The sequence below is a fragment of the Oncorhynchus nerka genome, linkage group LG20 (assembly GCF_034236695.1).
Source record: "Oncorhynchus nerka isolate Pitt River linkage group LG20, Oner_Uvic_2.0, whole genome shotgun sequence".
Classification (NCBI taxonomy): domain Eukaryota; kingdom Metazoa; phylum Chordata; class Actinopteri; order Salmoniformes; family Salmonidae; genus Oncorhynchus; species Oncorhynchus nerka.
The window spans coordinates 31,783,870-31,807,611 of NC_088415.1; the positions used below are offsets into that span (position 1 = coordinate 31,783,870).

The 23,742-nt window shown below is 46.8% G+C and overlaps 1 protein-coding gene across 2 annotated transcripts in view; it reads right to left on the reverse strand.

Annotated features, from left to right (window-relative positions):
* Nucleotides 1–23,742, reverse strand: part of LOC115102282 (plexin-A1-like) — a 305,508-nt gene that overhangs the window by 210,166 nt on the left and 71,600 nt on the right. For both annotated transcript variants that reach the window (XM_029622073.2, XM_029622072.2), the window contains exon 3: nt 18,607–18,789. In XM_029622073.2, the coding sequence (XP_029477933.2) occupies nt 18,607–18,789 (183 nt within the window). The remainder of the gene's footprint in view (nt 1–18,606; nt 18,790–23,742) is intronic.

The window sequence follows — 23,742 nt, forward strand, 5'->3', positions numbered from 1 at the left end:
TGTGTGTGTGTGTGTGTGTGTGTGTGTGTGGTAATCTGATTACATGCAGATGGTCACATAGTCAGTCTGTGATGTGATCTGACACACACATTGTATGTCATAGCAGAGTTGACAGTGGATCGGTCACCAGAGCCAAATGCATGAATAACTCTCCTACTCGTAATGACGTAGGAATCAGGAAGCCAGAGGAGGAGAGAGGAAGTGGACATTCTAGGGTGAATTGGGTGTGTAACACAGCCACCTCTGTGACAGGCCTTAAACCCTGTGTGTGAGAAAGATGAAATAGGGCACTAGGTTTATAGGGCAGTATAGTCAAACACATAAGCCCATCCAATCCCAGAAATGCTCCATCACCTCCTATTGGGGTTAAAAGGTACCATTCACACCATACCGAGAAATGCTATGGAGAATACTATAGAGGCATGGGGTATGTAGTGGTATGATCCTATAGGGGTTTGGCCCTGTAGTCAAACCACAGAAATCTGAATATCTGAACACAATACAACCATCTCCCAAAGCCATATTGCAATTTAGTATCTCACCAAGTAGCATCAGCTACACAATGCTACCTTCACAGTTTCTCCATATTGATGCAGCTTTTAACATGAAGATGGCGGAACTTTCACTGGGAAACAATTAACCTTGCATGTGACTTTTAGAGTCTCTTTAAGCCGGGCTTTTAGAGATGTTTAATCCACCCTTTCAAATGTATCAGAGCACTAACTATTATCCATTCATTTCAGTGCTTTCAAATGGGCTTTAATCTGCTGGATTAACCCTTGTGTTATGTTTCATCAAAGGAGTGGCAACCCCCTCGCTGCTCCTCGCTGTCCCACATTAAACAGAGGAGAAGCACAATGAAGAGGGGTGAGAGGATGGATGGATGTAGGGCAGGCAGAGAGGGACATGGAGCCCAAAACACATCACACTACTGACTGAGGATACAGAGGAATGGAGAGATGGATGTGGAGAGGAAGAGAGGGACATGGAGCCCAAAACACATCACACTACTGACTGAGGATACAGAGGAATGGAGAGATGGATGTGGAAAGGAAGAGAGGGACATGGAGCCCAAAACACATCACACTACTGACTGAGGATACAGAGGAATGGAGAGATGGATGTGGAGAGGAAGAGAGGGACATGGAGCCCAAAACACATCACACTACTGACTGAGGATACAGAGGACTTGAGAGATGGATGTGGAGAGGAAGAGGGGGACATGGAGCCCAAAACACATCACACGACTGACTGAGGATACAGAGGAATGGAGAGATGGATGTGGAGAGGAAGAGGGGGACATGGAGCCCAAAACACATCACATGACTGACTGAGGATACAGAGGAATGGAGAGATGGATGTGGAGAGGAAGAGAGGGACATGGAGCCCAAAACACATCACACTACTGACTGAGGATACAGAGGAATGGAGAGATGGATGTGGAGAGGAAGAGAGGGACATGGAGCCCAAAACACATCACACTACTGACTGAGGATACAGAGGAATGGAGAGATGGATGTGGAGAGGAAGAGAGTGACTTGGAGCCCAAAACACATCACACTACTGACTGAGGATACAGAGGAATGGAGAGATGGATGTGGAGAGGAAGAGAGGGACATGGAGCCCAAAACACATCACACTACTGACTGAGGATACAGAGGAATGGAGAGATGGATGTGGAGAGGAAGAGAGGGACATGGAGCCCAAAACACATCACACTACTGACTGAGGATACAGAGGAATGGAGAGATGGATGTGGAGAGGAAGAGAGGGACATGGAGCCCAAAACACATCACACTACTGACTGAGGATACAGAGGAATGGAGAGATGGATGTGGAGAGGAAGAGAGGGACATGGAGCCCAAAACACATCACACTACTGACTGAGGATACAGAGGAATGGAGAGATGGATGTGGAGAGGAAGAGAGGGACATGGAGCCCAAAACACATCACACTACTGACTGAGGATACAGAGGAAATGGAGAGATGGATGTGGAGAGGAAGAGAGGGACATGGAGCCCAAAACACATCACACTACTGACTGAGGATACAGAGGAATGGAGAGATGGATGTGGAGAGGAAGAGAGGGACATGGAGCCCAAAACACATCACACTACTGACTGAGGATACAGAGGAATGGAGAGATGGATGTGGAGAGGAAGAGAGGGACATGGAGCCCAAAACACATCACACTACTGACTGAGGATACAGAGGAATGGAGAGATGGATGTGGAGAGGAAGAGAGGGACATGGAGCCCAAAACACATCACACTACTGACTGTGGATACAGAGGAATGGAGAGATGGATGTGGAGAGGAAGAGAGGGACATGGAGCCCAAAACACATCACACTACTGACTGAGGATACAGAGGAATGGAGAGATGGATGTGGAGAGGAAGAGAGGGACATGGAGCCCAAAACACATCACACTACTGACTGAGGATACAGAGGAATGGAGAGATGGATGTGGAGAGGAAGAGAGGGACATGGAGCCCAAAACACATCACACTACTGACTGAGGATACAGAGGAATGGAGAGATGGATGTGGAGAGGAAGAGGGGGACATGGAGCCCAAAACACATCACACTACTGACTGAGGATACAGAGGAATGGAGAGATGGATGTGGAGAGGAAGAGAGGGACATGGAGCCCAAAACACATCACACTACTGACTGAGGATACAGAGGAATGGAGAGATGGATGTGGAGAGGAAGAGAGGGACATAGAGCCCAAAACACATCACACTACTGACTGAGGATACAGAGGAATGGAGAGATGGATGTGGAGAGGAAGAGAGGGACATGGAGCCCAAAACACATCACACTACTGACTGAGGATACAGAGGAATGGAGAGATGGATGTGGAGAGGAAGAGGGGGACATGGAGCCCAAAACACATCACACTACTGACTGAGGATACAGAGGAATGGAGAGATGGATGTGGAGAGGAAGAGAGGGACATGGAGCCCAAAACACATCACACTACTGACTGAGGATACAGAGGAATGGAGAGATGGATGTGGAGAGGAAGAGAGGGACATGGAGCCCAAAACACATCACACTACTGACTGAGGATACAGAGGAATGGAGAGATGGATGTGGAGAGGAAGAGGGAAGACGTGTGCGTTGAGGATTTAGGAGATAGTTGACAGTGAATAGGAAATCAAAGGAAATCGGGAAGTGTAACCGATGAGAGTTGGTTAAGTAACTAGGTCATGACCCTAGAGGCTGAGGTCAAATGGTCACCTCTTCCCTTCCCTCTGTCTGTGTCACACCCCCTCTCTCTGTGTCTGTGTGTCTCTCTCTCTCTCTGTGTGTGTGTGTGTGTGTGTGTGTGTGTGTGTGTGTGTGTGTGTGTGTGTGTGTGTGTGTGTGTGATAGAGCTAGCTAGAGAGAGAGAGAGAGAGAGAGAGAGAGAGAGAGAGAGAGAGAGAGAGAGAGAGAGAGAGAGCCTGTGTGTGACACTGGAATTGGAGCATTCGTCTGACTGGAGTTGATGTCATAGGTCACAAGCTGCACTGTTCAACCCCTCAGAGAACTTCACATTTCTCAGAATGCAGAGAGAGTCAATGATCAGTCAACACATTCTTGAGAAATCCCTCTGTTTGAGACAGTACATCCTCAACATTCTGAGCAGCCTTCAGCAGAGGGTTTTAGGATGTGTTCTCCTTTAATCTCTACTTCGAGCCCACTAACAGACACATTAACACTTGCACACACTCACTATCACACACACACACACACACACACACTCCCCGTTTTTGACCGCTTCTCACCCCACAGCACAAAGGGCCCCTCTGTGATATCAAAGCCAAAACAACTCGTGGTTGGCTCAGATGGTGACCAGGAGTGGCCCAATCCTCTTTCCCTCCACAGACCCACATACACACCCTCGGCTCCACACACAGCTGTACAGCCCCATGCAGTCCCACAGCTGCCTACTGACAGGCCTGGGTGGACTAATCCCAGTCAGAGAGGGAGAGGGTGGGAGGGGAGCAAGGAGTGGACACCTGAGACATACATATGGATACTGTAGACACACACACACATGTATGTAGACATGCATGAAGACACACAGACAGCCTGGTGATGTCACCAGACAGGCCAAAACACCATCCCACTAAAACAGGCGGTCTTTTCAAACAGCTCTTACACTAAAAGGACATTATCATAATTTTCACAATTTCACACTATTATTTCAACCTCAAAGTGTGGAAATATATATAAAACACAGAAAAATAAAACACACATTTTTGACTGCATTGGGCCTGTAGCCATTTACACAGGGCTGAACACCAGGAAACCGGTTACCGAGATTTACCACCCAACCCCACTCCCTTTTCCCGAGATAAATAACTGGGAGAAACCAGTAAATGATTATAAATGATTTATATCAACAGCATGAGATGAGATGAAATGATATGGTATGTCTAAATCGGGCGTCTCTACCGCCTTCTCTCTGCCATCTGCATGATCAATCATCAACGCTCAGGGTGGGGACAGACAGCACATCTCACTATGTACCATCTCATCATGGCAACCTTTTTTCTTGTGACAGGTAGGCCTACATTTGCTGCAGTGTAGCCTGAACGCGCATCTAATTTACACATCTCCATCTGGCGTTCTGGGGTCACCTTATGTGTTAATTGTAAAGATTTTCATTTTGCAGCTGCAGAGCTTTAAAACAGCAGCTCACCGTACATCGTTGCTTTAAACCGGCGCATATGCGAGCACTATTAAGATGCTTCCTTCTCTCCATCAATTCCATTCAAATTGCATCCCAAATAGATAATACTATTCAAGATGTATATATATATATATATATATATATATATATATATATATATATATATCCTAGCCTTCCTCTTTCAGGTAGTACATTCAATGCAGTATTAGCCTTATATTTAGCTAATGAATGATGTTTTATACATAAGCTTCTTACTTATAAGACGTCTCTTTCTCAATACACGTCTGCTCTCCACTGGCCTCTCTCCTAACAAAATGAGTCCCAAGCCCATACATGTGTTATACTAAAAGACTATTCGAAGAGCGATGTGAGTTCTTGTTCGCTGAATGTTAAATACAGCAGCCAACTGAACTTTACAGGGAGTTTGAATGAAGAGAGACCGAGCGATGGTGGTAAGACATAGCAGATTTCCATTCAGACCGTCACCCATAACCATTCAATCTTCAGAAACAGAAGTGAAGGCCTTCTGCATCTCATTCTAGTCCTATATTATTGAAGGATGTCAGAATGATGAAGATAAGGACAACAAAACGTATTTAATTGAACTGTTGAAAGGAGGAAGGAATGAAGCAACAATAGAGAGAGAAAGAGGAGGTAAGCTAGTAACATCAGGGGAAATATTGTGAAAGGTAAATATGTGTCAGCCTACTAATTATACAAATAGGCTCTATTATATTTAAACATTAAAATCAAATTGCTAGCCTATAATTGTAACTTTGTGAGCCACGTGTATGGCACGAAACATGTTCTCTCCCAGCTTCATGGTTTAAAAGTGTGACATTTTTATGTAGGTCTCATAAAATGTCTTTAATGTAGGTCTCATTAAATGTCTTTAATGTAGGTCTCATAAAATGTCTTTAATGTAGGTCTCATAAAATGTCTTTAATGTAGGTCTCATTAAATGTCTTTAATGTAGGTCTCATTAAATGTCTTTAATGTAGGTCTCATTTAATGTATTTAATGTAGGTCTCATAAAATGCCTTTAATGTAGGTCTCATTAAATGTCTTTAATGTAGGTCTCATTAAATGTCTTTAATGTAGGTCTCATAAAATGCCTTTAATATAGGTCTCATTAAATGTCTTTAATGTAGGGCTCATCAGGCTCAGGTAGCATCAGGCTCAGGTAGCATCAGGCTCAGGTAGCATCAGGCTCAGGTAGTATCAGGCTAGAGTTTTCATGCTGATCAAAGCTCTAATCAAATCCAGACATATTTATGTGTTTTATAATGCTTTAGTTATGACATGTCTGGTTTTGTTTTGTAATACCGGGTTACCCAGGAGAAAAGGGATTTATTCTCTGGGTGGAACATTTGTAAAATACCTGGGAAATATCCAAACCTAGTGGCTGTACAGTAACATGCTATACAGGACGTCAGAGCTCTGACTGCGCTACACAGCTCTGACTGCGCTACACAGCTCTGACTGCGCTACACAGCTCTGTTTGGGTTTTGACTAACAGACGTTATGAGCCCATCCCTCCCGGTAATTGGGCAACTTTTGCAAATCTTTTGTCTGAGTGAGGGAAATGCTGTAAATTAAGATGATTCGATATATTTTGAAAGATGAGACGTTGAAAAATATAATAAATATCACTTTGATATCATACAAGCAAGCTAAACACAGTCCAAATATACACTTCACATTTCCATAACACTCAAGTCATATACAGTGTCAACGTTTCTGATCACTATGTTTGATGTACAGTTACAAGACGACATGTTTCAAACCTTGGGATGTTCTGAACAGAATGAGCATATGTTTGTTTATTGTGAAGGAAATTCACCACGACACACACACACCTGACACACACACACCTGACACACACACACCTGACTCCTTTCTATTCGCACCAAAATTACAATCTGTTTCTCTGAATGGCCTTGTGAAAGCCGAACTGTAAGATCCTATTTTATAACTTAGCTAGTCATGTTGGCAATAGAACAAGCTTTCAAATGATGCCCACCTGACCCAGATTACGATTTATAATGGGCCGTTTTTGGATTGCGTAAACAACAACAGTAATTGTGTGATGGCGGGGATGCAGAGTTGTGTTCCAAACGAACGGACAACACGTTGATTGTTGGTTGATCCTCAACGGAACAGCAGGAGAGCTCAAAAAAGTTCAGTATAGTTGAAGACTCTTCATTGAGTGGGGGGAATCTGTGGGGAATCTGTGGGAATCAAGTCAAGTCAAGTCAAGCCAGACTCAGGAATCTGTGGGGAATCAAGTCAAGTCAAGTCAAGCCAGACTCAGGAATCTGTGGGGAATCAAGTCAAGTCAAGTCAAGCCAGACTCAGGAATCTGTGGGGAATCAAGTCAAGTCAAGTCAAGCCAGACTCAGGAATCTGTGGGGAATCAAGTCAAGTAAAGTCAAGCCAGACTCAGCCCCGCATGGCCAGACTCAGCCCGCATGGCCAGACTCAGCCCCGCTTGGCCAGACTCAGCCCCGCATGGCCAGACTCAGCCCCGCATGGCCAGACTCAGCCCCGCATGGCCAGACTCAGCCCCGCATGGCCAGACTCAGCTCCGCAAGGCCAGACTCAGCTCTGCATGGCCAGACTCAGCCCTACATGGCCAGACTCAGCCCTGCATGGCCAGACTCAGCTCTGCAAGGCCAGACTCAGCCCTGCATGTCCAGACTCAGCTCTGCAAGGCCAGACTCAGCCCTGCATGGCCAGACTCAGCCCTGCATGTCCAGACTCAGCCCTGCATGTCCAGACTCAGCTCTGCAAGGCCAGACTCAGCCCTGCATGTCCAGACTCAGCCCTGCATGGCCAGACTCAGCCCTGCATGGCCAGACTCAGCCCCGCATGGCCAGACTCAGCCCCGCATGGCCAGACTCAGCTCTGCAAGGCCAGACTCAGCCCTGCATACTCCACAGAGAGAGAGGGGAGGTGGGGTGGCTCAGTCTCAACTCCCCCTTTTTTCTCCAACCAAATCAAACCACAACCCATAAACTCCCCATTGTGGGGCCCACACAGAACAGAACCACCCCCACCGTCGTGTTAGGACTGTGGCCTACCATGCGAGCTAAGGGTGGGCCAGAGGGAAGGAGCAGAGAGGAGAGGGAGGGGGCTCTATACAGTACTCTACAATCCCTCCAACAACCCCATACCCCCTACATGACTGGGCTGTGTCAGGAAGTCTGCCAAGTCTCTTTACGCTTCAATTAAGCAGAGGAGAGGCCACAGCATAGCCCTGCCATCCGCCTCAGTCCCCAGCATAGCCCTGCTCTGACTCGCTCCCCTCCTCTCCACACAGAACACACCACAGGGAGATTACACTCACGGCATCAGTCGCTTGCTTCTCCGCTGTAACACATTGTTCCCCCCCACAATGGAACCAAAAGCCTGGGGAGTAAAGCCTTGTTTGGTGGGGAGGGGGAAGAGAGAGGGGAGCTGACAAAGCTTGTTCTTTTAGCCATGGAGAGGCTGAGAGTGGCACTGTGATATCAGGCTCAGTAATCTAATGCCTTCCGTAGCTCATGAACAATAGAGATTCTTGGCACATGCAGGGCCAACAGATGGGAGAATTACACTACCTCTGGTTATTATCTTTAAGTTTGTTCTCTTCTCCCAGTTTCTCTCCCCCTTCCTTCTTCCTCTCCCTCGCTCTCTCTCTTTGTTGAAGAGGAATGCTAAAATCAGCCCTCCTTCCTCCAGTGCTGTGGAAAAACTTTGAAAGCTGAAAAAAAAGCCTCAGCCATCAAAGGTTACCGTTTATGGATGTGTTTTAACACAAAGAGCAGAACAGAACAGAACAGAGCAGAGCAGAGCACAGAACAGAGCAAAGCAGAGCACAGAACAGAGCAGAGCACAGAACAGAGCACAGAGCAGAGCAGAGCACAGAACGGAACAGAGCAGAGCACAGAACAGAGCACAGCACAGCACAGCACAGAGCAGAGCAGAGCACAGAACAGAGCAGAGCACAGTACAGAGCAGAGCAAAGAACAGAGCAGAGCACAGAACAGAGCAGAGCACATAACAGAGCACAGTAGAGCAGAACAGAACAGAGTAGAGCACATAACAGAGCACAGCAGAGCAGAATAGAGCACAGCAAAACAGAACAGAACAGAGCACAGCGGGGCACAGCAAAGCAGAACAGAGCACAGCAGAGCACAGCAAAGCAGAGCAGAGCAGAGCAGAACAGAGCACAGCAGAGCAGAACAGAGCACAGCAGAGCAAAACAGAGCAGAGCAGGACAGAGCACAGCAGAGCAGAACAGAACAGAGCACAGCAGAGCAGAACAGAGCACAGCAGAGCAGAACAGAGCAGGACAGAGCACAGCAGAGCAAAACAGAGCAGAGCAGGACAGAGCACAGCAGAGCAGAACAGAACAGAGCACAGCAGAGCATAGCAGAACAGAGCACAGCAGAGCAGAGCAGAACAGAGCACAGCAGAGCAGGACAGAGCAACACACTCTCTCTCATTTCATCCAATAGAGAGGCAGTCACATCTCACACCAGTCAGCTAGGCAGTCAGCCAGGCAGTCAGGCAGCCAGGCAGGCAGAGCAGATCAAAGGCCAGAGCTGTTGAGTGTGGAGGTGAAGGGAGCTGTGTGAACTGCACAACCTCACAACCTCTAGCTCCACCTGATACCTAGAACTGTGGAAAACCCCCGCCAGACAGACAGACACACTGACATTCAATTAGACTGATGGACCAGAGCTGGGGGAGGTTGGAAACAACTTGAACGCATGCTCACAGAGTTTTAGTGTGTGTGTGTGTGTGTGTGTGTGTGTGTGTGTGTGTGTGTGTTTTCAAGGGCCCCAGTGTTCTGATTGCAGAAACTTCTCCAGGCATGCGATGCCTACTTGATAATCACACAGCCGTGGAGTGGAGAGGAGAATCTACAGGCTTGTCTCTATCACCAATGGGCTGTAGTCTGCTCTGCCCTGGCACTAGTATCTGTGTGTTCAATCCTCCTAGAATACCCACATGTCTATGTCTCTCTTGGTGATGGAAACCTCAGGGCTAAATAAGAAATGAAGATGATGCCACTTCAAACTCAACTACAGAAGTCACTGAACCACCTGCAGGACTTCTGTCTGGAACCATGGACCTGTCTGAGGTTAATAACATGGGAGGGATGCTCTCCTCTCCTGAGTGCTGTTAGACACAGGCAGCCTAATGAATAACAGGACAACAATAGGGCCCATATAACAGTGTCGCTGTCTGACATATGTATCATGCTACTGTCGGCTGAACCGACTCTCGTAACAGCATGCTAGCTAAAAAGTGTGTGTTACAATGTCAACGAGCCGTACACGCATGTGAGTTTTTGATCCTCACCAAGCTGTGGCTGACTAAACACTGAGCTGCACTGTAACAAATGTCTGCTGTGTCCACTGACCAAGCAGACAGACAGGCAGACAGACAGAGCTTCTGTGAATAATTGACAGATGGGTCAGACAGACAGAGCTTCTGTGAAGAACAGACAGATGGGGCAGACAGGCAGAGCTCCTGTGAAGACTAGACAGACAGGCAGACAGACATAGCTTATGTGAAGAATAGACAGATAGACAGAGCTTCTGTGAAGGAAAGTCAAATGGGGCAGACAAACAGAGCTTCTGTGAAGAACAGACAGACAGGCAGACAGACAGAGCTTCTGTGAAGAATAGACAGATGGGGCAGGCAGACAGAGATTCTGTGAATAATTGACAGATGGGTCAGACAGACAGAGCTTCTGTGAAGAACAGACAGATGGGGCAGACAGGCAGAGCTCCTGTGAAGACTAGACAGACAGGCAGACAGACAGAGCTTATGTGAAGAATAGACAGATTGGGCATACAGACAGGGCTTCTGTGAAGAATAGACAGATGGGGCATACAGACAGGGCTTCTGTGAAGAATCGACAGATGGGGCATACAGACAGGGCTTCTGTGAAGGAAAGTCAAATGGGGCAGACAAACAGAGCTTCTGTGAAGAACAGACAGACAGGCAGACAGACAGAGCTTCTGTGAAGAATAGACAGATGGGGCATACAGACAGGGCTTCTGTGAAGAATAGACAGATGGGGCATACAGACAGGGCTTCTGTGAAGAATCGACAGATGGGGCATACAGACAGGGCTTCTGTGAAGGAAAGTCAAATGGGGCAGACAAACAGAGCTTCTGTGAAGAACAGACAGACAGGCAGACAGACAGAGCTTCTGTGAAGAATAGACAGATGGGGCATACAGACAGGGCTTCTGTGAAGAATAGACAGATGGGGCATACAGACAGGGCTTCTGTGAAGAATCGACAGATGGGGCATACAGACAGGGCTTCTGTGAAGAATCGACAGATGGGGCATACAGACAGGGCTTCTGTGAAGAATCGACAGATGGGGCAGACAGACAGAGCTTCTGTGAAGAATAGACAGATGGGGCAGACAGACAGGGCTTCTGTGAAGAATAGACAGATGGGGCAGACAGACAGGGCTTCTGTGAAGAATCGACAGATTGGGCATACAGACAGGGCTTCTGTGAAGAATCGACAGATTGGGAATACAGACAGGGCTTCTGTGAAGAATAGACAGATGGGCAGACAGACAGGGCTTCTGTGAAGAATAGACAGATGGGGCAGACAGACAGGGCTTCTGTGAAGAATAGACAGATTGGGCAGACAGACAGGGCTTCTGTGAAGAATAGACAGATGGGGCAGACAGACAGAGCTTCTGTAAAGAATAGACAGATGGGGCAGACAGACAGGGCTTCTGTGAAGAACAGACAGATGGGGAAGACAGATAGGGCTTCTGTGAAGAATCGACAGATTGGGCGTACAGACAGGGCTTCTGTGAAGAATAGACAGATGGGGCAGACAGACAGGGCTTCTGTGAAGAATAGACAGATTGGGCAGACAGACAGGGCTTCTGTGAAGAATAGACAGATGGGGCAGACAGACAGAGCTTCTGTAAAGAATAGACAGATGGGGCAGACAGACAGGGCTTCTGTGAAGAATAGACAGATGGGGGAGACAGACAGAGCTTCTGTGAAGAATAGACAGATTGGGCATACAGACAGGGCTTCTGTGAAGAATAGACAGATGGGGCAGACAGACAGAGCTTCTGTAAAGAATAGACAGATGGGGCAGACAGACAGAGCTTCTGTGAAGAATAGACACATGGGGCAGACAGAGCTTCTGTGAAGACTAGACAGACAGGCAGACAGACAGGGCTTCTGTGAAGAATAGACAGGTGGGGCAGACAGACAGTGCTGTGAAGAATAGACAGATGGGGCAGACAGACAGGGCTTCTGTGAAGAACAGACAGATGGGGAAGACAGATAGGGCTTCTGTGAAGAATCGACAGATTGGGCGTACAGACAGGGCTTCTGTGAAGAATAGACAGATGGGGCAGACAGACAGGGCTTCTGTGAAGAATAGACAGATTGGGGAGACAGACAGGGCTTCTGTGAAGAATAGACAGATGGGGCAGACAGACAGAGCTTCTGTAAAGAATAGACAGATGGGGCAGACAGACAGGGCTTCTGTGAAGAATAGACAGATGGGGGAGACAGACAGAGCTTCTGTGAAGAATAGACAGATTGGGCATACAGACAGGGCTTCTGTGAAGAATAGACAGATGGGGCAGACAGACAGAGCTTCTGTAAAGAATAGACAGATGGGGCAGACAGACAGAGCTTCTGTGAAGAATAGACACATGGGGCAGACAGAGCTTCTGTGAAGACTAGACAGACAGGCAGACAGACAGGGCTTCTGTGAAGAATAGACAGGTGGGGCAGACAGACAGTGCTGTGAAGAATAGACAGATGGGGCAGACAGACAGTGCTGTGAAGATGGGGCATATGAGGGGAACAGTTGATGGGGGCTTTAGCTGCAGCTGCTGTCTTCTCGTCCTCTGGAACGGGACACACACACACACACACACACACACACACACACACACACACACACACACACACACACACACACACACACACAGTTGTCTGTAGTTTGGAGGGTGACGTCAGGGGGGTAAAGTTAACCCTTCCTGAAGCAGCAGCTGTGCATGGCATCAGGTGGGCACTGCCCTCACATAAAGAGACCACAGCTGCAACAACACGGTCAGGGGTAGGGCACAGACTGTCCCGTACACTGGCATTCTGGCACACACACCAACATGTACCGCCATGCCAGGGATTAGCCAGTGTGTACAACAGACAACTTGATGTTGGCCAACGGCACCTGACATTGTACACCACTGCAGTATGGAGTCCAGAGAAATTGTTTGATGAAAATGTTCTTCCAGCATCTCAACCATCAGCGGCCATCTTGCTTATGAAAATGTCATTTTCCAGTACGGCTAACTCATTTCACCATCTAGCTCTGCAATCACACCCAGAATCTCTGAAGATTTACCCAGAACTTCTCAAGGACACTTAAGTAATACACTGAACAAAAATATAAACTGAACATATAAAGTGTTGGTCTCATGTCTCATGAGCTGAAATAAAATATCCCAGAAATGTTCCATACACACAAAAAACATATTTCTCTCAAATGTTGTGCACAAATTTGTTTACATCCCTGTTAGTGAGAATTTCTACTTTGCCAAGATAATCCGTCCACTTGACAGGTGTGGCATATCAAGAAGCTGATTAAACAGCGTGATAATTACACAGGTGCACCTTGTGCTGGGGACAATAAAAGGCCACTCTAAAATGTACAGTTTTGTCAGACAACCCAATGCCACAGATGTCTCAAGTTTTCAGGGAGTGTGCAAGTGGCATGCTGACTGCAAGAATGTCCACCAGAGCTGTCGCCAGAGAACTTAATGTTCTCTACCATAAACCGCCACCAAAAATAGTTTTAGAGAATTTGGCAGTAAGTCCAACCGGCCTCACAACCGCAGACCACGTGTAGCCATGTATAAACAATCAAGTTGTATAAACATCTCAAGGATGATCAATGGAAAGTCTCATAGCAAAGAGTCTGAATACTTACGTAAAACATTTTTTTTTTTTTTATTATTTTTAATACATAAAAAAAAAAACTGTTTTAATTTTGCCATTATGGGGTATTGTGATGTCATTATGGGGTATTGTGATGTCATTATGGGGTATTGTGATGTCATTATGGGGTATTGTGATGTCATTATGGGGTATTGTGTGTAAATTCCTGAGTTGTTTTATTTAATTTAATCAATTTTAAAATAAGGCTGTAACGTAACAAAATGTGGAAAAAGTGAAGGGGTCTGAATACTTTCCGAATGCACTGTATATCAAGTAATACCCCAACCTCACAGAGTACTGTAGCTGTACATCATCCAGAACCCCTACCACACCACCAGGCCCCCCCACAGAGTGCAAACACTTGTAGTCTTCTGATTCAGTTCACTCTGCAAGCACCTTATGAATGCATGACCATTCTACTCTTCCTTGTTGAGTAGATATAGACAGGACTATATATAGAGTTATGTAGAGCAGTGGTGGTGGTGGAAGAAGAGTGGGGGAGAGAGAGGGACAGTAGGCCCATGCTTCACATTCCTACACACACACACACACACACACACACACACACACACACAGAGAGAGATACAGAGAGACATGCTATTTCAACAGGGAATTCTCTAGAGGACAGTAGCCGTGGGCAACAAGCCCACCACAGAGGAGGAGTTCAAGGTGACGAGCTACAGAGAACGAGGGAGGGGGGAGAGGAGGGAGTAGAGGGAGAGAATGCTACAGATTTGAATTCTCCAGCCACTTTCACCCCTTGGTGATAATATCATAGGCAGCTGATATAATAGCCTCTTGAATCTCATACAGTGAGCCAGCCAGTCAAACTAGCCCAGTAGCTACACACTGCCTGGTGCTCATCCTACTGGGAATCAGGGAGAGAAGAGAGAATCAATCTCTTCTCCTAGCTCTATCATCACAACTCCTCTCCTCTCCATCATGTGCAAGTGATATCCTCCCCGATACACCAGATTAACATTGAGACAACATCTGGCAGCCAGAGTGAACGCTCCTCACCATTAGTCTCCCAGCTGACATTTATACACGCTGTCGTCCAGTCATCACTGGAGCCAATACGCCGACTACATCATCCCCGTTTCCAAATGCTATAGCGTTAATTAGGATTTACATGGTCAATTACCTTAGATATCATGTGTCTTCATTAGTCTGGCTTCCCAGCGACAGTAAAGCCCCAGATGCAGACATGACATTAGCATCAGCGCTACGTCAATAAAGGTCTGGTCACTGGGGAGCCAGTGTCCTGTCTGTCCACGTAGGACGGTCCCTGGCTAACCTTGCTGTAGCTATCCCTCCATTCATCCCTCTATCTCTCTATCCTGACCCAAGCCAGGTACCTGTGGAGGAGGAGAAGTAGTGTTCACTGGCTCGTGCTTATAACCAGTCCAGAGAAGGAGAGAGAAGGCAGAGACTGAGCCTTGCTCCATAATTTATGACTTGTTAATTGGAAGTCTCTGCATGTCTCACTGCCTCAAGATTAGCTGTGCCACTGAGAATGAACAGGGCTTAATCAAATCAAATCAGGCTTAGCCACACGCCCCTCAGCCCGTCGGCACGGTAACAAGGCCAGCGCCCTATGCAGATTGGCCCATCCGTTCGGTACTGACTTGGGTAGGAGGGAGGTTTCAGAGGCCCAGCAGGTCAACAACACATATGGAATCATCCCACACATCCCTTAGATCTCCCTCTCAGAGAAAATGTTATTTCTTTTATATTTCCCTCTCGCTCTTTTGTTTTTGGCGGTGGGAATGGTTCAAAGGGCTGAGAGAGGCTACTTAGCAGGAGCTGTGAGGCCTGAGTGGTGCTTCTCAGGTTGGAAATAGAAGTCGTCTGAGAGAGCTTTCCAGGTTTTATGGAGATGTGGGTGTTCCTCTCCTGTGTGTGTTTGAAGCAGCTGCAGCTGTTCTGAAGCTGAGGAATCCTATTAAATGGCAGACAGTGACCCAGTGATCCCAGCTCTTCTGGCTGATACTACAGAGAGAGATCACAACACTAGCAACACAGTATGAGCACATTCTACATCCCCCACAAACATTCAGATAGACACACACATGCATATGCAAACACTCCAGCATGGGTGCCAACAGAGCTTGTGTGTGGAGGCTTTACCCAGGCACACACACGTCATCTGGCGTGTGCCCCCCCCCCCCTCCCCCCTCCCAACAACTAGACTAGCTGCATTTGAACAAGTCCACCCGGCCGCTGCCTCCGCGCCTGCTAAGATTTACGCCTGTGATTATATATTCATATAGATGAATCAATAAGGGCCTTGCAGCCACATCAACGGAGGCACAGGGCGAATTACACCCATAGACTGCTGCTTTCCATTTCATTAAGGCACGGTGCACAGTTTAACTCACAATAAATATAGCAATAAAACAAAACTGCTAGCAACGATCGGGGGGCCTTCCACACACTCTCCTCTCTCCCGTCTCCAGACAGAAGCAGTGCTCTGCTCCTGCCCGCCTCAGATGTCCCTGACCGTCAAGCCACCGTCAACACTACACTCACCAGCCAAACAAACAAACAAACAAAGATCAACAAACAAAACCAAATCAGGAGAAAATGACAATGATGCCGCCGCATGGAATTAGGACTGCCATTTATACACGGACATGGACAGAGAGGAGAGGCGGTTTGTGATGGCACGGTGGTAAGCGGTGAGACTGTGATGAGAGGGTCTCCTGGAGAGCAGGAGGGGGGTCATGGGGGAGAACGAGAGACTAAAGGAGGGCCTGGTTGTGCTCTGTGGTGATGACGTTGCTGCCCCAGCTCCAGCCAGCCGTCTCTGCTCCTATATCTACAGCCCTGCATCGATCTATGTGTGAGGACACCAGCAGCCTGCGCCCCACCGCCCGGCGCTCGGCCTCCACACAGGAAGAGTCGGTGGAAGAGGGGAAATGGGATTCCGATCATGGGAGGGATATCTTTCTTCTGAGATATGCTGATCCATCCCAGCCCCAGCCTCCACATCCCCCTCCAGCATCCTGCCTGCAGACGGACACCAACAGCACCGCTCCAAACCACCAGCAACCTATCGCTACCTCAGGGGTCAGAACCAAGGACTATGGGACTGGGTTTCAGCCGACTTGGCAAAACAGGAGAGACTCAGTGTGTGCACATGTGTGTGTCCTGCACCTAGACCAGCGTGCATGAGTGCCTGAATAATGGTTCAGTGTAAATCAGTGTGTATGCAGGTGTGCATTCTGGTGTGTATGAATATGTGGTTGATTCCATGTTTCTCTATTATCCGCCACATAAAATGACCTACAAATAATTGCATACATTCAACAAAGATACTGTACAATCTACTCACCCTCAGCTTTCCATAGAGATTCTGACTAAAGCTCTAACCCGAACCCAAGGCCCTTCTTAGACTGTAGTCAGTGTTAACAGTCTGAAACCATCCGAGAGCCGTCCCACCTAACCCTGCTTTCCTCCCCTGTTCTCCTCTCCTCCCCTGTTCTTCCCTGCTCTCCCCTGTCCTCCCCTGTTCTTCCCTGCTCTCCCCTCTCCTCCCCTGTTCTTCCCTGCTCCCCTCTCCTCCTCTGTTCTTCCCTGCTCCACTGCTCTCCCCTCTCCTCCCCTGTTCTTCCCTGCTCCACTGCTCTCCCCTCTCCTCCCCTGTTCTTCCTTGCTCCACTGCTCTCCCCTCTCCTCCCCTGTTCTTCCCTGCTCCACTGCTCTCCCCTCTCCTCCCCTGTTCTTCCCTGCTCCACTGCTCTCCCCTCTCCTCCCCTGTTCTTCCCTGCTCTCCCTCTCCTCCCCTCTCCTCCCCTGTTCTTCCCTGCTCCACTGCTCTCGCTTCTCCTCCCCTGTTCTTCCCTGCTCCTCCCCTCCCCACCTCCTCCCTTCTCCTCCACTATTCCCCTTTTCTTCCCTGTTCTCCCCCCTCTCCTCCCCTGCTCTTCCCCTCTCCTCCCCTCTCCTCCCCGTTCCCTGTTCTCCCCTATTCTCCCCTCTCCTCCCCTGCTCTTCCCCTCTCCTCCCCTTCTTCCCTGCTCTTCCCCTCTCTTCCCCTCTCCTCCCCTGCTCTTCCCCTCTCCTCCCCTGTTCTTCCCCTCTCTTCCCCTCTCCTCCCCTGTTCCCTTTTCTCCCCTGTTCTCCCCTCTCCTCCCCTGCTCTTCCCCTCTCTTCCCTTCTCCTCCCCCTCTCCTCCCCTGTTCTTCCCTTCTCCTCCCCTCTCCTCCCCTGCTCTTCCCCTCTCCTCCCCTCTACTCCCCTGTTCTTCCCTGCTCTTCCCCTCTCCTCACCTGTTCTTCCCTGCTCTTCCCCTCTCCTCCCCTGTTCTTCCCTGCTCTTCCCCTCTCCTCCCCTGTTCTTCCCTGCTCTTCCCTTCTCCTCCCCTCTCCTCCCTGTTCTTCCCTGCTCTTCCCCTCTCCTCCCCTCTCCTCCCCTGTTCCCTTTTCTCCCCTGTTCTTCCCTGCTCTTCCCTTCTCCTCCCCTCTCCTCCCCTGTTCTTCCCTGCTCTTCCCCTCTCCTCCCCTCTCCTCCCCTGTTCCCTTTTCTCCCCTGTTCTCCAGAGCTCAGTGAACAGCACCAGAGAAGGCACAGCAATGGCTCACAGCACGACAGTCCCGGTGATGGGCAAACCCGCTACTCCAGTCATCTCAATCCCCCACTCAGCACAGAGGAGTCAGCAATGAGACAGAGCCTTTAGATTCATCCTCATAGCCAGAGGTGAGTAACATTCAGACACACACACTGACACACACACAGCGACATACACACACACACACGCACACACACACACACACACACACACACACAAACTGACACACACGCACGCACACACACACACACGCACGCACGCACACACACACACACACACACACACACACACACACACACACACACACACACACACAAACACACACACACACACTGAATCCACCATCATCCTACCTTCTTAATGCGTCCGCTGCGTGTGCCGGTAAAGGCCACGGTGTGGCCGTGGTATTCGTAGGCCGCCACTGAGGTCATGCCATCGTCCTTGTCCACGAACAGAGGCAGACCCTCGATGGTGCTGGTTCCTCCCAGGGGCTGGTTGAAGTCCTGCCCACAGAAGTTATCATCTATCTGAAGCGGCTGTGAGGAAGAGAGAGAGAGATATTTATGTTTATTTATTTTCCCGTTTGTACTTGTACGTCATTACAACACTGTATATAGACATAATATGACATTTGAAATGTCTTTATTATTTTGGAACTTTTGTGAGTGTCATGTTTACTGTTCATTTGTATTTCACTTTTGTTTATTATCTATTTCACTTGCTTTGGCAATGTAAACATATGTTTCCCATGTCAATAAAGCCCCTTAAATTCAAAAATAGAAATTGAGAGAGAGAGGAAGAGAGAGAGACCACTGTGACTGACGCAAAGTTAAGGAAAGCCTTGACTATGTACAGACTCAGTGAACATAGCCTTGCTATTGAGAAAGGCCGCCGAAGGCAGACCTGGCTCTCAAGAGAAGACAGGCTATGTGCTCACTGCCCACAAAATGAGGTGGAAACTGAGCTGCACTTCCTAAACCTCCTGCCAAATGTATGACCATATTAGAGAGACATATTTCCCTCAGATTACACAGACCCACAAATAATTTGAAAACAAACCCAATTTTGAAAAACTCCCATATCTATTGGGTGAAATACCACAGTGTGCCATCACAGTAGCAAGATATGTGACCTGTTGCCACAAGAAAAGGGAAACCAGTGAAGCACAAACACCATTGTAATTACAACCCATATTTATGTTTATTTATATTCCCTTTTGTACTTTAACTATTTGAGAGAGAGATAGCAGCATACACATAACAGCAGCATACACATAACAGCAGCATACACATAACAGCAGCATACACATAACAGCAGCATACACATAACAGCAGCATACACATAACAGCAGCATACACATAACAGCAGCATACACATAACAGCAGCATACACATAACAGCAGCATACACATAACAGCAGCATACACAGACTCCCACTGCACAACAAAAACGTGGTTGAATCAACATCGTTTCCACGTCATTTAAAAAAATCTAACGTTTTGACGTTAAATCACCGCAGGAAAAAGTGATCAGCGTAAAGGGATCTATTTTTCAACCAACTTTGAACCTAAATCCAACGATGTGGTGCCATTTGTCTTGATTTCACTCAAACAAATGTAAATCAAACTACATGTTGAACTGACATCTGTTCTCAGTGGGCTGTCACTGTGTGATAAGCGCGTGTGTAACAGGTCCCAGGAGGTATCTTTCATACGCACTGACATATGTAACTAGGATTAGTGACCTCTAACACATCACACATCACTAATTAACTGGTGCCAGGATCCGCTCGTCTATTTGAAGACATATCGCTTCCATAGTAGACAATCAATCACAGGCAACACACACACTCTGCCAGCCGCTAAGCTCTCTGGGAAGGAAGGAGATGTGCATGTGTTATGAGCTGATGTGACCAGAATGGGGGATGGAACGAAGGAAGGCCGCTGGGTGAATTCTTCAGTCATCTTGTGTCTAAAGACACAAAGTACCCAGCATGCACATTGGTGGATGGAACACATCTTAATGTCCACACAACACAATGTAGAGACTGATGGACGAATGTAAGAGGGTTGTACAGATAGAATAATTATACTGAGCTTGTGAGAGAAGTCTATTAGTATACTGTAGTTCAGACCAGTACTGGTCTATCAGGTATACTGTAGTTCAGACCAGTACTATTTTATTAGTATACTGTAGTTCAGACCAGTACTGGTCTATCAGGTATACTGTAGTTCAGACCAGTACTGGTCTATTGGGTATACTGTAGTTCAGACCAGTACTGGTCTATCAGGTATACTGTAGTTCAGACCAGTACTATTTTATTAGTATACTGTAGTTCAGGCCAGTACTATTTTATTAGTATACTGTAGTTCAGACCAGTACTGGTCTATTAGGTATACTGTAGTTCAGATCAGTACTATTTTATTAGTATACTGTAGTTCAGACCAGTACTGGTCTATTAGGTATACTGTAGTTCAGACCAGTACTGGTCTATTAGGTATACTGTAGTTCAGACCAGTACTATTCTATTAGGTATACTGTAGTTCAGACCAGTACTAGTCTATTAGGTATAGTGTAGTTCAGACCAGTACTAGTCTATTAGGTATAGTGTAGTTCAGACCAGTACTGGTCTATTAGGTATACTGTAGTTCAGACCAGTACTATTCTATTAGGTATACTGTAGTTCAGACCAGTACTAGTGTATTAGAATACTGTAGTTCAGACCAGTACTATTATATTAGAATACTGTAGTTCAGACCAGTACTAGTCTATTAGAATACTGTAGTTCAGACCAGTACTATTCTATTAGGTATACTGTAGTTCAGACCAGTACTAGTCTATTAGAATACTGTAGTTCAGACCAGTACTATTATATTAGAATACTGTAGTTCAGACCAGTACTGTTTTATTAGTATACTGTAGTTCAGACCAGTACTATTTTATTAGTATACTGTAGTTCAGACCAGTACTGGCCTATTAGGTATACTGTAGTTCAGATCAGTACTATTTTATTAGTATACTGTAGTTCAGACCAGTACTGGTCTATTAGGTATACTGTAGTTCAGATCAGTACTATTTTATTAGTATACTGTAGTTCAGACCAGTACTGGTCTATTAGGTATACTGTAGTTCAGACCAGTACTAGTCTATTAGGTATACTGTAGTTCAGACCAGTACTAGTCTATTAGGTATACTGTAGTTCAGACCAGTACTAGTGTATTAGAATACTGTAGTTCAGACCAGTACTGGTCTATTAGGTATACTGTAGTTCAAACCAGTACTATTCTATTAGGTATACTGTAGTTCAGACCAGTACTGCTCTATTAGGTATACTGTAGTTCAGACCAGTACTATTTTATTAGTATACTATAGTTCAGACCAGTACTATTTTATTAGTATACTGTAGTTCAGGCCAGTACTATTTTATTAGTATACTGTAGTTCAGACCAGTACTTGGGAAAGACGGTACCAGGTTAAGGGCATTACAATGGCTTTCATTGAGTCCTGATTTACCCCCCCCTTCTCATCCTGGACACCAGACGGGACTCATTAGTAGAGACAGGAGCGCTGGCGAACCCCGCGTCCCCCACACTACTGCCAGCTGACGCCCCTCATATTTCACCCAGCGAGGGGTGCCAGCTCTGCCAAGTCCCAGCCAGGCCCAGCCGTGTACAGCAGAGGTCTTCTGAAAGGACAATGCAGGAGACCATGTCCTTCTCTGACCCCCCCCCCACCATGGAGTTGGGTCTGGAAATAGAGCAGTGGGGGGACTAAACACAGGACATCTGGGGCCAGATAATTACAGGCTGCATCCAGACAGTGTGTGAATTAAATGGGTCTATATGGTGCAGCGTCCAGTAGGTTAAAGCTCCCTCTTGCCATCTGAGACTCCTGTAATCAGCAAGCAGCAAGGTACATACATACCACTTCCAGATGCCTGCTGCAACATCCCTACTGTGTCTAAGTCATATACAACTGGAAATTCTGATTACTACTCAGTAGCTTCAAATCAAAATCAAATCAAATTGTATTTGTCACATACACATGGTTAGCAGATGTTAATGCGAGTGTGGTGAAATGCTTGTGCTTCTAGTTCCGACAGTGCAGTAATATTTAACAAGTAATCTAACAATTCCCCAACAACAACCTAATACACACCAATCTAAAGGGGTGAATGAGAATATTTACATATAATATATGGATGAGCGATGGTCGAGCGACATAAGCAAGGTGCAGTAGATGGTATAAAATTCAGTATATACATGTGATATGAGTAATGTAAGATATGTAAACATTATTAAAGTAGCATTATTAAGAGTGGCATTGTATAAAGTGACTCGTGATCCATTACAATGCCCATCTCAGCAATGTCAGCTAGATAACTTCATAGATGTGATGGAGGCATGCCTTGCCAGGTCAGGATGTCTAGGTCAAGGCTGGCCTGAGTAGAGAGAGAGAGTTAGAGAGAGAGAGCAGGAATCTAGCAGGGCTGTGAGTTCCCCATGGGTGCCTACGACCTCCCCTTGCCCCCTCCCTCGGCCCCCTGCACTGGGAGTGAGATGGATCCGGGAGAGCAACCGGCCGATCCTTCGATCGCAATCAGCGGAAACAGCGTGGCAGCAACCCAGAGCCAGAGGTTCAAACTGGCAATGAGGCATGGCAATCTGAACTGCCCTAGCTCTGCCTCTCTGGCTCCACTCTCACTCTGCTTCCCTCTACTGTTTGTTTGTTTGTTTTTTCGCTTTGTCCTTCCCTCACTCAAATTACACTCCCCTGTGGATGGGAAATGGATGAATGGAAAAATGTAGTCTGTTTGGTGATAGAGAGCGAGAGGGAGAGAGAGAGCATGGGTTCGTAAGTAAGAGCAGAGAGTTGGTGGAATAACTTTTAAATGGAAAACGATCCCACTCACTCAGAGAGTTGGTAAAATGACTTTTAAATGGAAAACGATCCCACTCACTTAGAGAGTTGGTAGAATGACTTTTGACTTTTAAATGGAAAACGATCCCACTCAGAGTTGGTAGAATGACTTTTAAATGGAAAACGATCCCACTCACTCAGAGAGTTGGTAGAATGACTTTTAAATGGAAAACGATCCCACTCACTCAGAGAGTTGGTAGAATGACTTTTAAATGGAAAACGATCCCACTCAGAGTTGGTAGAATGACTTTTAAATGGAAAACGATCCCACTCAGAGTTGGTATAATGACTTTTAAATGGAAAACGATCCCACTCAGAGTTGGTAGAATGACTTTTAAATGGAAAACAATCCCACTCACTTAGAGAGTTGGTAGAATGACTTTTAAATGGAAAACGATCCCACTCAGAGTTGGTATAATGACTTTTAAATGGAAAACGATCCCACTCAGAGTTGGTAGAATGACTTTTAAATGGAAAACGATCCCACTCACTTAGAGAGTTGGTAGAATGACTTTTAAATTGAAAACGATCCCACTCACTTAGAGAGTTGGTAGAATGACTTTGAAATGG